Raw genomic sequence first — 15,561 nt, 5'->3', positions numbered from 1 at the left:
CCTTGGGAGAGGTTGCCAACGGCCTCCTGTTTTCTTTCTTTTTTTTTTTTTTTAAAGATTTTATCTACTTATTTGGCAGAGAGAGACACAGCGAGAGAGGGAACACAAGCAGGGGGAGTGGGAGAGGAAGAAGCAGGCTTCCCGCCGAGCAGGGAGCCCGACGTGGGGCTCGATCCCAGTATCCTGGGATCATGACCCAAGCCGAAGGCAGACGCTTAACGATTGAGCCACCCAGGCGCCCCTGGCCTCCTGTTTTCTTAACAAACCTCCGCTTCATCAAACGGGCTCAAACCTATGGTTTTAAAGCAAGCTCCCTCGTGGCTAGGGACTGCGGGTGAGGCAGACACAGTCCTCTGTTGATGGGGACAGGCTGTCCTGCCTGCGCCCACCTCTCAGGGGAACTGGAGGGTCCCGATTCCCCTTCTCCGCTCTCTGAGCTACAAACAGAACACCTGGCAGAACTCTGGGCGTCTGCCGGAGGTTTACTTCCTGTGCTCCTAAACCCCGGGCTGCTACGGGGACATTAAGATTTCCAGAGGCCATTTACATGCTCAGATAATGCAACTGCCAGGAAGAATCCTCCCCGCCCCCCCGCCCAGGTGACGGGACAGGACCTTCACCCCAGAGCCCCAGGCTCAGACAGCAAAAAGGAGGAGCTTCTGGAGGAGACTCACAGCTGCCTGAGTTTTAGTGTGAAGTCTCTCACACTCCGGCTGGAAGGCCCGGCCAGCGCTGAGCCTGGGACTTTGCCTCTGACGGGCATAAAGGCGGGATCCCACCCCGGGGGCTACCTGGTCTAGCAGGTGCAGCCGCCGCACGTAGGTCTCCTCCGTGTGCAGGAGCTCCTGGGCGATGTGGAGCAGCTTCTGGGGCTCGGAGCACTGCAGAGAGAAGAAACACGGTGCCCTGGGGAGGCGGGGTCTGACACCGGGGGCCACCAGGGGGCCTGGGCGCTGGAGGAGGCCACTAGCACTGGGGCAGGGAGCTCAGTCCTCACAGATGGACTTTTCGGGGAGGTTTCTGGGGAAGGCACAACAGCTCCTGCCAACCCCCCCAAACAGCTTCTGCATCCCAGAGACAACTCTGCCCTCCTGAGACCTTGACCACACAGCAGCCACATCAAAGTATTCTGTGGCCTGCCGTCAGCAAGATGGCAGACTAGAAAGCTACAGGCCCCCCTTCCCCCAGGGACATGGCACCAACAACGTACAGACCACAATCCCTCCGTGAGAACTCCAGAGAAGAGCTGAGAAGCTACCGCCCCGAGTCACGGTAGGGGATTCCAGCAAACGGGAAACCCGGCAGCAACCGGCATGCCCTTTTGTGTTCTTCCCCCAGGCACCATAGCGTGGCCCACGGGGGACGTAGTCCCTACGCTGGAGGTCCCCGTTCAGGACGGAAATGAGGTGGTGAGCCGCGCATCCAGTCCCCCGGCTGGTCTGGGGGCCACCGAGGGACTGCTGGCTCCTGTCTGCCCCACTGGGGACGTGATCCGCGCCAGAGTTTTGAAATCCCTGGAAACAGAGGCCAGCTGCGCATGCGACAGAAGGCTCTAAGTTTAAGGTGTTTTATGTAATTTCAATAGTAACCACAAGGAATATATCTACCAAATATACACAAAAGGAAACGAGAAGAGAATCAAAACATACCATTACAAAAATTCAATGAAAAATAAGGCAGGCTCTAAGGGACAAAAAAGCCGTAAGATATGCAGAAAACAATCATCGAAATGGCAACCATCCCTTCCCTAAAATTAATACAATATCATTTCTTACTTTTAATTTCTCTATGCTTGATAAAAGATAAAATAAAAAGATATATATGTCCTTTTGCTTTAGGTATATCTCTTACAAGAAACACATCATTGGATTTTAATTTTTAACCCCATATGAGAGTACTGTTCTTTTAATAGGGGACTTTACCACATTTTTTGGGTCATTATAGATATATTTAGCCTTAACCTCTTTCATCTTGCCTTAAAAACTTTTTTTAAAGTTTGCTTGTTATTGTTAGGGTGATGTATGGAATTGTCGAATTACTATATTGTACACCCAAAACTAAAATAACACTGTATGTTAACTAACTGGAATTAAAATGAAAACTTCAAAAAAAAAAAAAAATGACAACTGTCCCTCCCTATCAGTAATTACTCTAAATGTAAATGGATTAAACTCCCTAATCAAAACACACGGATTGGCTGAATGGATTTAAAAAACAGCATCCAATACATGCTGTGCACAAGACACTCACTTTAGATTTAAGGACACACTAAAGCTGGAAGTGGAAGGATGGGAAAGATCCAGCGTGCAAACAGAGACTGAACGAGAGCAGGAGCGGGTACGCTGGTATCAGACAAAACAGACTGTAAGTAAAAAACCGTTACCAGATATGACGAATTACATCATATGATGATAAAAGGAACAACTCTCGGAAAAGACAGAACAATTACAAATACTTAGGTACCAGGGGCGCCTCACAGGCTCTGTCCGGAGAGTGTGGGACTCTTGATCTCGGGGTTGTGAGTTCGAGCCCCATGATGGGTATAGAGAGGACTTAAATTAATAAAAAAACTTTTAAAAAGTTCAAGCAAGTATTTATGCACCAAACCTCGTAAGTCCTAAATACAGGAAGCAAATTTTGAAGCAGCAGCATGGTACCGGCCAGGACAGGCAGACAGAGTGTGTGAACAGACACACAGACCCAGACCCCTCCACCCAACAACAGGAGAAGGCACACTCTTCTCAAGTGCACATGGAACAGTCTCCAGGACGGTCTACATATCAGGCCCCCAAACAAGCATTAACAAACTTCAGGTTGAAACCATATAAAGTATCCTTTCCAATCACAATAGAATGAAACTAGAAATTAATAGCACAAGAAAAACTGGGAAATCCACCGATAGGTAGAAATTAAACAACGCAGTCTTCAGGAAGGGTGGAAGAAGTCACAAAGGAAATTAGAAAAATAGCTTGAAATGAAAATGAAAACACAAACACCAAAACTTATGGGACGCAGCAAAGGCTGCTCAGAGGAACGTTCGTAGCCATAAATGTGTGTGTGAAAAAGGAAGAAAGATCTCAAATCAAAGACGTAACTTCACACTTCAAGAGATTAGAAAAAGCACACACTAAACCCAAAGCAGTCAGAAGGAAGGAAATAACAGAGATCAGATCAGAGATAAATGAAACAGAGAATAGAAAAACAATGGAAAAAATCAACAGAACAGAGTTGTTTTTTGGAGGGATCAACAAAATTCACACACCCTTAACTAAATTAACTAAGAAACAGAGAAGATTCACATAAGTAATATCAGAAATAAAAGAGGAAACATTACAACCGACATCACAGAAATGAAAAGGATCACGAGAGACTGATGTGAACAATTATGCTCCAAAAAAATGGACAGCCCAGATCAACGGATAAATTCCTAGAAACACACCAAGACTGAAAACATGAAGAAACAGGAAATGTGAATGACCAACAATGAGTGCATTGAATAAGCAATAAAAAAACTTGCCAGCAAAGAAAAGCCCAGGACCAGATGGCTTCCCTGGAAAATTAAAGCCAATCTTTCTCAAATGCTCCCAAAACACTGAAGAGGAGCCAACCCCTCTAGGTGCCGCCCTGATGCCAGAGCCGGCAGAGAGCCTACAAAGACGCTGCCGACGGACAGCCCTGCGCAGACTGACATCAGCAAACCTGACTCAACGGTACAGAGGAGGACCGGACACCACGACCAAGGGAGGTTTATTGTGGGGCTCAACACACCATGAGAAACCCTCCTGATGACCCGACCGATGCAGAAGCAGCATCTGACAAGATTCACCGTCCCTCTGTGACAAAAAAACGGCACTAGCTGGGACCTCCTCCGCATGACAAAGGCTGACTTCCCGCATGGGGGAAGGGAGGCACAGGGCCCCGGGGCTCCTGGTGCACACCTCACCCCGATGGCCAGGACGGGCCAGTGCCCGACGGAGCAGACAGACCCAGAAGTGTCAGCATCTCTGCGTTACAGACGCGAAGGCTTGGGCCTTCCCCCAGATTCTGTGTGGGCAGGAGCGGAGCAGGCCTGGGGTGTGCACTTGCCCCCACCACCTGGGAGACCGGGGCAGCCAGCTGAGCTCCCCCCACCCCGGGAGCACGCCTCGAGAGCCACGGTGGTGTGGCCCGCAGTAACCACATCACTCGGTTTCTATGTGGCAGGACGTCTGCACGTCTTGTGTCCTTGTTGACCCACGTGGCGTGCCCTTCACGCGAACCAGCCTCCGCAGAGCCACCCCAGCCCCTCCGTGGGCTCTCACAGGCTCCCCTGCCCTGGTCACCCAGCACCAGGTGCCACACATCTGGGACAGCTTCTGTGCAGGCAATCCTAAACCTGCTCACCCTGCTTCACCCATTCCTTCCCACGGAAACCACAAGACAGGCTCTCACGCACAATTTCCACCCCCTCTGCTCCCTGACCCACTCTGGTCCTTCGCGGGTGGCCCCGGGGCCTGGCCTGCCCCTCCTCCTGGGAACTGTAAGTAACAAACTCTCTTTTCATGGCAGTTGTCCCCTGATCTATTGGCGTTACCATACCCGAATAATAACAAAACCTAGCTTAAAACATGCGCCCCCCCCGAAGTTGGCTCACACCAATGCGGGCACGAGGCTGCCCTTGGCCCGCCCTTCGCCCGCCAGGCCAGTAGATCTGGCGTCTCCTGTGCTGCTCGTGGGACCCGGTCGCGACGCCATTCTCCCCGCACAGGCGGTGTCTCTGAGCCGGGGCCCTCGGCTCCATTTCCTCGTCCCCACACATCCCAGTGCAGAGCCCAGAGCCCACGATGCTGTCGGGATGCACGTGGGCTCTCTCACAGCAGACCCGCCACACCATGGGCACAGCTGCCTCCTGGCGTCTGCTCGGGGCTCGGCTCCCGAGCCCGGGCTCCGTTCCCACCCCTGCCATGCCCCATGGTGACCCTCGGTTCCCCGTTCATGACACAGGGGCTCTGCAAGGTGGGCAGCCAGCCCTGGCAAAGGATGTGGTGGTGGCTCCATCAGCGACCACCTCCGTGGCCCCAGGGGTGAGGTCCCTGTGCCGTGTGGACGCAGAACCTAGGCTTGGGAGTGAGGTCATCGCCTGAGGTGCCGGGGCCCCTGCCCTCCCTGCCGACCCATCACCGGGCCTCTCTGACCTCACGACCCCTCAGAAGAGCCTCTGCCACCCCAAGACGCGAGGGCGGCCTACCTTGGCCGGGTCCGCAGGGGCCCCCGGGGGGCAGTTCTCGGGGTCAGGCTCCTCACCGCTACCTTCGCCCACGTCGCTATCGGCTGCCTCCTGCAGGACCTCGCCTTCTGGGGCTGCGTCCAGGTGCGGCCCCGGGACTCCGGGGCCCCGGCCAGCCTCGCCGCCCTCCTCACAGGGGAACTGGTCACTAGCCATGCTGCAGGATGGACTGTCGATCCCGCTGTCCCGGTTGGGGAGCTTAGCAGCACCGTTCAGCTCCCTCAAAGGGCCCGTGTCTGGGGGGCCATTCCCTGCAGCAGCTGGGCTGCCAGGGCTCCTGGGGTTGGGGTCCTTGCCATGGGCTCTAGGCCCGAGTGGCAGTGCTTGCAGCTTCCCTGGGTCTGCCCTCGGGAGCTCCAGGGAGGAGTAGCCAGGCCCAGAGTTCGGCTCCCCCAGGGCAGCGATGGGGGCCTGGGCTGTTGAGGAGCCCCCTCCTGACTCCATCCTCACAGCTAAGGTGCCTGAGCTCCGTGGGGAGTTGGCCGGGGGGCTGCCTGTGGGGGAAAATGAGCAGGGTCAGTGCCAGCCAGGCATGGACCACCCCTGCATGCAGCCCAGAGCGCAGCCCCCAGGCGTGTCCCCCCAGAGAAGGGCGGAGTTGGGAGGGGGCCGTGTGCGAACAGCCCACACAGCTCCAGCTGGGTCCTGTCCAGACAGGCTTTGGGGAATGGCAAATGGAAAGCATTTTATTTTAAAAATAAGTTTCTTCTATGTTAAAAAAAAAAAATGGAAAGAAGGAAGGAAAAGAGACAGAGAGGAGGAAAGAGGGAGGAAAGAAGGAGGGAAGGTAGGAAGAAAAAGAGACAGAGAGAGGGAAGGAAAGAGGGAGGAAAGGAGGAGGGAAGGAATCCCACAGCGTGAAGCCACCTGCCACTCAACACATTTAAACCACACGCACAAAAATAACCGTCGTGAGCGCGTGGGTCAGGTCAGCTGGGTGCTCTGCACCCCGGGATGTGGTTCTGAGGGGCCCCCTCAGCATCACTGTGACCCGCACCGTCCAGAGACCCTGGGCCAGGGAGGCCAAGGCTTTGCCCCAGATACACACCCCCGCCCCCCAGTGCCACAAAGCTTCCTGGAGCTGCTTGTTGCTTTCCCCGCCCCCCTCTCCTGGACGCCGTCACAGCAGAGAGGTGAGTCAGGAATCGTGGGAGGGTTGAGGGGGGACGGAGCCAGGGGAGATCACCATTCCCCAGAATCTTCCTTTGACCCCACTCACCTGACGCCCAGGTCTCCAGGGAGGGCTCTGCTCTTGGCTCCCTGCCAGCCGTGCTCGGGGTCTGGGTTGGCTGCCTCAGGCCGTGAGCATGAGCAGGGCTGGGAGGTTGGCTGAAAATCTCCTTCCTGTCCAGCAGGTTTGACACAGGGGTCCTGAAACAACAGGACAGGAGCATGAAAGTTGCCTTCTCCACCGCACCTGCAGCGGCCGGCGTCAGACCAGCTCCAAAGGCAGAGGGTGGAAGGGCAGCTCCGTGGCCCTGCCCAGCGCGGCCAGCCCTGGACAGGTCATGGACCGCAGGCAGACGGAGCACGTGGCTTCCTGCCCGAGTGCAGGGCCAGCTCTGAGCGCCCAGCCCAAAACCCCAGGCCAGAGCTGACCGGGGAGGCAGGGACCCGCCCGGTGTGCACAGGGCCGGGGGGCACCTCCCAGCCACACCCGAGCACCCTCCTGACGTCTGCACACACAGGCGCCCAGGGCTCACACCCACAATCAGCCTAGCGGCCCGCAGCTCCAGCAGACGCTCCCCTGCTCCCTCGCAGACCAGGCTGAGGAGCCATCCGTGGAGACGCAACTCCCTCTCACTCTCGCACAGAACCATGAACGTGTCCAGGGCCTGCCCCGCAGTGCCTCGCAGGCGGGACGACCTCCGGGCAGAGTGCGGGGAGCGCTGCTGCCACGCTGGGGCTGCTGAGCCGGGGACGCCCCGGCTCCGCCTGCGACAGCCGGCTTCCCAGGTGGCCAAACTGCCCCGGGGGGACCTCTCCCTAAGCGACGCCAAAGCCAGAGCAGGGTGCACACGCATCGTGGCCCCTGCCACGTTCTTGACGGGCTTAACGGGGAGAAATAAGAAGGGCTCCAAACAGAAAGGACATGCTTTTCTGCATTCCTTTCATAGCGCAAGAGATAAACCCAGGTTCCCTGCCCAGCCCTGCAAACGCGCGGTGGAACGCCGCCACGCACTCAGCCTCCGGTGTCCAGTGTGGCCTCCGGACCCAGGTGGAGCCTCTGCAACCCCACCTCAGGGTGCCCGCTTCTGGCCCCCCTCGGCCAGGCAGCGAAGCACAACGCCCCCAACAGGTGGAAACCAGTGCAGCGCGCCCTCAGCCGCCGCACTTCCTGCAGGGACGGGGCCCCACGTGGACCCGAGGGACAGTGCCGGAGACCAAGCAGGGGGAGGTCACGGGGCAGAGCACCAGAAGGAGAGCCCCGTCAGGGGGCAGAGGCCTGCGGGCCCCGAGGACGGCCAGCACACGCGGGAGGGCGCGGGAGACGCGGGAGGGAACAGCAGTGGCGCAGGCAGGGCGATGCTGGTCCCCACCGGCGCTGGGGGGCGATTCGCCCCGCAGGGAGCTCTGCTCGGGCCCCAGGACGCCCACCTGTTTACTAGCAGCATCACTGCTTCCCCGAACAGCGCTCTGAGCCGAGACGAGAGCTCGAGCCAGGCGGCGTGCATGCGTCGACAGATGCGGACGCACACCCCCAGCTTCCAGAGGTGAAAGCCCCCAAGTGTGAGGAGGCGGAGGGGGACCTGGAGACGCTGTAGGAGATGAGCGGGTCTGGGGGGACAGCAACAGAAACCATCCACACTGAAGCGCACGCAGACAGCAGCGTGAGCAAACGTCCCGCGGCACAACGGACGTGGAGCGGGAGTCCCAGGAGGGGAGCGGGCAGGTTTCTGCCAAATGACGACCACAGCGCTGAATCCCAGCAAACGCTAAGGAAGATGATGCACAAACCCCTCCAGGACGCTGCGCGATGGCTCCGTGCACGGTGGAAGCCGACGGGCAGAAGACAAGGGACACCCCTGCCTTTCCGTCTACACAGACTTCCAGGAGACACACACGAACCTGTGGTCCGGGGCAGCGCACGGGCTCGCCGTCGTGACTGGGGAGAGCGTCTCGCAAGTACGCATGCGTGTCGAAACATCAGGTGTGCGCCGTGCACATGCGCAGTCCCCCGTGTTCGTACACCTCCCAGATGGCGATGCCTCCGACTTGAGCCACCTTAGCAAGTCGATGCTCCCCAAGTGCCATCTTTTTTAAAGTTTTTATTTATTTACTTGAGAGAGAGCATGGCAAGAGAGCAACTGCACAAGCAGGGGGAGCAGCAGAGGGAGAGGGAGAAGCGGGCTCCCCACTGAGCAGGGAGCCAGATGCGGGGCTCGATCCCAGGCCCTGAGATCATGAGTGGAAGGCACACTTCACCAAATGAGCCACCCAGGTGCCCCGCAAGTGCCACTTTTACAGAAGGGACCAGGGTCGGGCAGAGCACAGGTGGCAGGCCCGCAGCCTGGGGAGGCTCCAGCAGGCCTGGTGCCCACCTGGTCATCCTCATCTGGAGGAGTGGGGTGCGCCCTTCCCCTGGAGACCCGTGAGCCATGACCACCTCTTCTTCCAAGGGCAGCAGAACCAGCTCAGCCAGATGGGAGAGCCCAAAGCTCAACACAAAGACGTCCGACAGGCAGCCGAGTGTGGGGTACAACAGTGGAGACCACCGGCCCCAGTCCCACCCTGACCGGCACCAGCCCCAGGATTGTTCGAGATGACGATGCTCAGTGGGGCTGCTCTCTCCTCCACCAAGCTCGGGTGGTTGCTCACATGCAGCAGGTCATCTGAACAAGTCTGAAAATACACAGGGAGGTCCCCGTGCCACCATGCCTGCACACAGGTCCACATGGGGAGACGAGGCTGCAGAACCCACGAGGCCGTGTAGCAGTAACCCGGAGCTGCTTCACTCCAGGGTCAGGCTCTGGAAGCACAGCCCTTCTCCTGGGGCCTCAGCCTGGGGTCTCCACCCTGTCCGCTGAGCACATGGAGATTGGCGCAGACGGTGGGGGCCACGTGCTCTGGGATGCTGCTGGGGTCAGCGAGACCTGGGGCCGGGGGCTGCAGGGCAAGCTGAGCACAGAGGAAAGGAGATGGATCAACAGGGCGCTGTCCCTGCGTGCTGGGACGCCCTCCTCAGCTCATACCATGCTTAAAGTTACTGTGCTTTCAAAAGCTGTTCGAGTGACGCGTCCTTTTTAGAAAACTTAGAAGTTACGGAAAAACAAAAAGGAAATAAAAGCTTCCCGTCCCTGTGGTGCTGGGATGTCTGTGTGGGCAGCGCCCTGTGGGCTGAATGGCCCAGTGGTGGCTCCTAGGGGGGGCTGCAGCTTTTCTTAGAGATGCTGTTTTTGTTCCAATACCGAATTCCAACACCTGGTCCTCAAGAACGCTCTTCTCCCAGAAGAACTGAAAGCAGAGAATTGAACAGACGCGCACGCCCGTGATCAGAACCGCATCCTTCACAGCAGCAGCCGGCCGGGCGAACGCACACGCAGCTCGTGTGCTCAGTGGCCACGGAACGTTCCTCAGCCTTCAAGAGGCAGGACACCCTGACACCTGCCACAGCATGGACGGGCCTTGAGGACACGAGGCTGAGTGCCCATCACAGAAGGACAAACACCGTGTGAGGTCCCCGGAGTCATCAGATCACACAGAGTGGACGGCGGGTGCCGGGGGGGTGCTTAATAAGGACGCGGTCTCAGCCGGAGATGGAACATTCTGGAGATGGACAGGGAGGATGGCTGCAGAACCGTGCAAACACATGTAACGCCACTGGACAAAGTGGTTTTGGTGACATATTTTATGTCACATGTACTTTACCACAGAAAAACAGCTTTTAAAAAAGAACGTTTTAGGGCGCCTGGGTGGCTCAGTTGGTTAAGCGACTGCCTTCGGCTCAGGTCATGATCCTGGAGTCCCGGGATCGAGTCCTGCATCGGGCTCCCTGCTCGGCAGGGAGTCTGCTTCTCCCTCTGACCCTCCTCCCTCTCATGCTCTCTGTCTCTCATTCTCTCTGTCTCAAATAAATAAATAAAATCTTAAAAAAAAATAAAAAATAACGTTTTAGAAAATTCTTATCAGAAGCTGTGTGAATGAGGGCTAAGACAACAGTGATTCAAACGCCTAGAATTTACTGCCTGCCTGGGTCCTGGCCTGTCCTCGCACACCCCCAGAAACCCCTGGGCGCCCCGCAGACACGCGGCTGTGGCAAGGGCCTGGCCCCTGCTACTACTTATACCGCCCGGGCCCTGCTGCCCTGCCCTCCAGAGACCCAGCCCCGGGGGCGGCTGACCCAGATGGGGGGCGGGGGGCTGCTGACACAGACCCTGAGGGGAGAGACTGTGGCCGAGCTCCACGAGGCTCCCCCCATGTGGCCCCCACCGAGTGAACAAGGGCCTCATGGGGCCTCCTGTGTGGATCCGGGGAGGTGGTCGAGCATCGTGCTGCTGGCCCGAGGCTTCGAGCCAGAGTGATGGGCTGCTACCACTTACCAGCCGGGCCGCCAGGGACAACTTGCCGACCCTCAGTTTTCTCCTCTGTAAAACGGACGTAACTGCCCTGCAAAGTTCCCAAAGCCTGAGGCGGCGCACAGCACTGGACCCCACCCGGCCACCTCCTACGTGTTTGGCAGCCCAGCAGACGTACAGGGCCAGGACAGCTTGCCAGGCTGATGGGCTTCGGCCACTGACGCGGCCTAAAGCTCCCAGGGCCCTGTCACCGGCTCCATCCTGCAGGACTTGCTGAGGCCACGCCAGGGCACAGTACCAATGATGTGTGCCCAAAGCTAGCTTAACAGAAGCTCCCAGACAGCAAACCCGGAAATGCACTGGGTCCAGCGCAAGGAGCCATGACAGAAGAGCTGGCGCAGGCTCATGGGGCCACAAGGCACGCGGGACACATGGCACGGGGCCGCACGGTCCGCAAATGCACGCTAGCAGGTGCACAGCACGCAGGACGCACGCACAGAGGGCCGCACGGTACGCAGGTGCCCGGTACTCGGTGCACAAGACGCACGCGCGTCTTGTACGCTACGCAGGTGCACAGCACGCAGGACGCACGCATGGGGCCGCACGGCACGCAAGACGCACGCGCACGGGGCCGCACGGCACGCAGGTGCACTGCACACAAGACGCACGTGCGGACCCCGTGGGCCTGGAAAACCGACCACCTGAGCTGCTTCCGCTTAATCTTTTCACTTATACATAATGTTCTTCTTTTCCTTCCTAGTTTTATTTTCTACTGTTAACACTCGCATTCTCGTGTGCTTTCTTTGTCCTATTCTGTTTTTGTTTTGCTGTCGTCCGGGGCTTTAACTACAGACACCGCATCACTGTCCGTTGTGGTGGAGCACAGACCGGTCCCCACGCAGCAACCAGCTGTGCGCAGAACAAGCTGCGTCTGGGCGGGCCCGCGAAGCTCTGGAGCCCTGCTGGGTGACCTAGTGTCGGGCCCGCGTGCACGGGGCAGAGGTCCTAGGCCGACCTCCGGCACCCCGGGCTCCCCACGCAACTCCACCTTGGCTTATGTCTGAGACATTCACCAGAAGACCTAGTGAAACGAACAGACGAGAACCTTCCAAAAGCTTCCCACTGCACGGAGATCCTGACCACGCTCCCGGGGCCACCCTGTGTGCGTGCAGCCTGGCCCTGCTCAATCCAGGGGTCAATGCCGCTGGGGATGGGGGAAGCTCCGCACGGACACCCCCCCAACCCCCCCATCACTCTCACTGCTGCCCTGGGACCCCCGCCTGGGGTCACTCACACTGCCGCCCCGGGGGAGGCCTTCCCACGAGGACAGGTCTCATCTGACTGCACAGTGACCTGCCAGGTTATTGCGCAAAAGGGAGACCAGGCAGCAGGTTCACTCTCCCAAAGCCACACACTTGTGGGGGCTAGAGCATCACATCCTGGGCGCACATGCACTTCATGGGGGTCCACTGGAGCCCCCAGAGCCGACCGGAAAGGTCACCGCCCACCTCACTGGATGCCTTCGTGGTGACCAATCATCACCACCATACCTGTGATCCCAGAAAGAGGGAACAGAGTCCCAGACAGAAGGAACAGCATCCCAGGGGGAGGGAACAGAGTCCCAGGCAGAGGGAACACCGTCCCAGACAGAGGAGCAGGGCAAAGGAGAATCAGCCCAGCTGTCTGGAGAAACGTACCTGGAGACTGAGGAGGTAGAACGTAGGGGCTGGAGCCAGGATGTGTCTCCCAGCTGTGGGCAGCCAGGGGACCGTGCAGGTGAGTGATGCTCCATTCAGGGCTGGTTTCACGTGTCCTACAGTCTGACTTCCACACTCACCCCCTTTACTGAGGTGCCTCATTCTCATCTGTCAGTGGGGGTCATGAGAACCCACCTGGGACAGGTATGGAGGATGTGGGGAGGCCAGTGCTCCCAGCCTCCCAGCTGGGACCAGCAGCTGCACCACTGTCACTGTTCGGAGTCCAAGGACATCCCCATCGCTGGGCTTTCAAGGGGCTCAGGGCAGCAAAGCCCCAAATGTCCTCAAGGCCTCCATTGAGCCCCCCATCTGAGCTCTGGCCTTCATAGACCAACTGAAGGTCAGGCCTGTGGGTCAGAGCACACAGTCCTGTCCAGCTTCGGGGGCCCCTGAACTTTTGGAGGTGCTGGCCTTTGTGGGGAGACAGACGTCAAACCCAAGGAGGGGAACCAGGGCCTCTGGCCTCCTGCAAACACCCAGCTGGAGACAAACCACTTCCTCCCCGCGCACCCGACCCCGCCCGGCCCCAGCGAGCTGTCAGGCTCTGAAGGTCTGAGTGGGGCCCAGCTGGGCAGCATGCAGGCCAAAGCACAGGGCTCCCTCTGTTTCCTCTCCTTTAGGAGTGGCCAAGTACTCAGCCAGTTGCCTGCAAGCCCCAAGGGTCCCAGGAGCCAGGTGCTCTGAGGACAGCTGCGCCCCTGAACGCACTCCCACTCTGCACAAACACGGGCCATCTGGCTCCACCCTGCTGCCTCCCAGGACGTCCGCCCTGCCAGGAGTCGGCGCCTGGAGTCGGCAGGGTGGGCATCCCAGGGTGTCCTCCTCCCCAGTAGCACACCACGGCCAAGCCCCATCAGTGTCTAAACTTAGCATCAGATTGCTGAGGAACCTTCCATAGCCACACATTTTGTGGGAAGGCCTACCCCCCTAGGGACTGCGTGGACCACTCACCCTTCCTCAGCCCAGGTAAAGGAAGACCCGCATTGCCCAGGGCCTCGGGGACAGGTGCGCAGGCTTGGCCCATGTGGGGGTCACCCTGAACCGGGTCAGCCTCAGACCCCGGCCCCTCCTGGGCTCAGTTCATCTTAGCAAGAGTCTGAGGTGCCCCAGATGACACCCAGTGCTGTCCCGGCCGATGGCACGCTTGCTGCGGGCTGTGCCCACAACACGCTGGCTCTTCACAAATCAAGCTGGGGGTACCCCAGGAGCCAAAGGAGCACAGACGCACCACTCACCCACCACCACATGGCTTCCTGCCTTGAAGCCACCAACCCCAAGCCGCTCCTGCTCTCAACCCCCTCATCCCCCAAAGTGCCCCTTGTAGGACTTGCACAGGCCCTGGGGGCCAGCGAAGACCCCAGAGCTAGCACCACTCACCTGCCGTCCCGGGAGGGCGCGCTTCTGCCCGGGGCTGACTTCAGGCTGCAGCAAAACACAACTTCCTTTTGCGGGTTTTGCAATACGGGTCACTAAAGACGGTGCCTTCGCATTTCCGCATCGTCACACGCCCAAGTTCACTGGTTCCCCAGCTGCCTCCTGTGTGAAAATACAGCCCAGACAGGCTGGAGAGCTGTCCAGGCCCCCGAGAGCCCCTGCACCACGGCGCCCCGAGCCGTCCCGGGGTGGAGGCGATGCAGGCCACAGCCTTCCCCCCCACCTCGCCTCATGGGCTTCTGGGCACAGACCTGCGGGGACACGACACTGGGACCCTCAGGGGGTCCCCTAGCTGAGAGGAGGCCCGTGGACCGTCAGGGGAGCACTCTTGTCACGGGGCAGCTCCATGACCCCAGGAGAAAGTAAATGCATGAAGACGTGGACTCCTGCAAAGCTTAGAGCGTGAGCTCTGCATGCGTTCCAATGGTGGCTTGTTCGTCCCGCCTGCATGCTTCTTTAGAAACAAACGGATTTCTTTGAGCCTTGGTGTCCTCGTTGCTGGCCGGGGGTCACCGTGGAGCCCCCCCGGGGCAGCGCCTCGCAGCCAGGGAGCACGCGAGCGCGAGGAAGCCAGCCCAGGGCGGCTAACCAGGGCGTCTCTCCAGCCCACGCAAGCCCAGAGCGCACAGCGGAGGCTCCCCGCACTCAGTTGTTGGGGGCGGGGGTGGTCAGGCTGTGGACGCTGCCCACTTTCCCTCCAGATAGTCCTCCTTCCAGCCTGGGATTTGAGGAAGTCTGTGAGGAAGCAGCTGACCGAGCGGCCAGCGGTAGCGCTGTGCACACGGACAGAGGTGCGCCTCCCTCCAGGGACGGGAAGACCCAGGCGAGCACGCAGAGCACCTACCATGCGGCCCCCAGCCGTCGCCGAGGACCAGCGCTTCCCCACCCAGCAGGTGACAGGACGGCGGCCCCTGTCTCAGAGGCACCTGGGCTCACACCCCGGCTCTCGGGCTGAGAACTCAGAGCCTCAGGTCCTCTGCCATAAAATGGAAAGGAGACGGGATGCACAGAGTTCCTGTGAGGAACGCGGGCCTGGCCTGTGGCGGGGGGCCCCTCCAGGTGCCAAGAGCAGCACCTGCCACCTTCCCCAGCACGGCCCTTGCCTGCTGACATCCCCGAGTCAGGAGACTGGCAGGGAGACCCTATCGGGACGGAGCCCTGTTGCACAGAAATGGCCTACGGAGGCAGGGCTGTGTTCGGGCAGCAGCCCAGGTGTCGCGACCCAAAGGTGATGGGCAAAAAGTGGAGTGGGGTGCAGCCGGGCTGGAACGCATCAGGCGGGGGACCTCTCCACCCGGGCGGCGGCACCGTCCAACAAGGAACGCACTAGTCGTCGTGCTTCGTATAGAATATTAAGCAGCATACCATGGCCCCTCGTGGCTGTGTTTCATCGGCACTTCCTTGAGCTCAAGAGCGTGGGCCAGTGGGACGGCTCCCACTTTCTCCCAGGGAGTGGAACGACCACGCGGGCTGGCTCCCGGACTCCCCGGCAGCAGGCAGGGCCGCCAGAGCCACGTGCCTCCTCCAGCCCTGGCCCCTCATTAAACACATTGAGAATTAATGTGTTTATTTCTTTGTAAACAAAACA

At 59.0% G+C, this 15,561-nt stretch overlaps 1 protein-coding gene across 1 annotated transcript in view; it reads right to left on the bottom strand.

Annotated features, from left to right (window-relative positions):
• Positions 1-14,350, bottom strand: part of FGD3 (FYVE, RhoGEF and PH domain containing 3) — a 22,635-nt gene extending 8,285 nt beyond the window's left edge. Inside the window, exons 1-6 of the mRNA XM_081804053.1 lie at positions 14,225-14,350; positions 13,917-14,075; positions 12,480-12,674; positions 6,486-6,637; positions 5,228-5,760; positions 701-881 (exon numbers count right to left, since the gene is read on the bottom strand). Of these exons, the coding sequence (XP_081660179.1) occupies positions 701-881; positions 5,228-5,760; positions 6,486-6,637; positions 12,480-12,574 (961 nt within the window). The 5' untranslated portion in view covers positions 12,575-12,674; positions 13,917-14,075; positions 14,225-14,350. The remainder of the gene's footprint in view (positions 1-700; positions 882-5,227; positions 5,761-6,485; positions 6,638-12,479; positions 12,675-13,916; positions 14,076-14,224) is intronic.
• Positions 14,351-15,561: the final 1,211 nt, after the last annotated feature.

Source organism: Leptonychotes weddellii, chromosome 14 (genome assembly GCF_054177405.1).
Source record: "Leptonychotes weddellii isolate Sample4059 chromosome 14, ASM5417740v2, whole genome shotgun sequence".
In the NCBI taxonomy this organism is placed as follows: Eukaryota; Metazoa; Chordata; class Mammalia; order Carnivora; family Phocidae; genus Leptonychotes; species Leptonychotes weddellii.
This window is presented reverse-complemented; position numbering and strand designations above follow the sequence as displayed.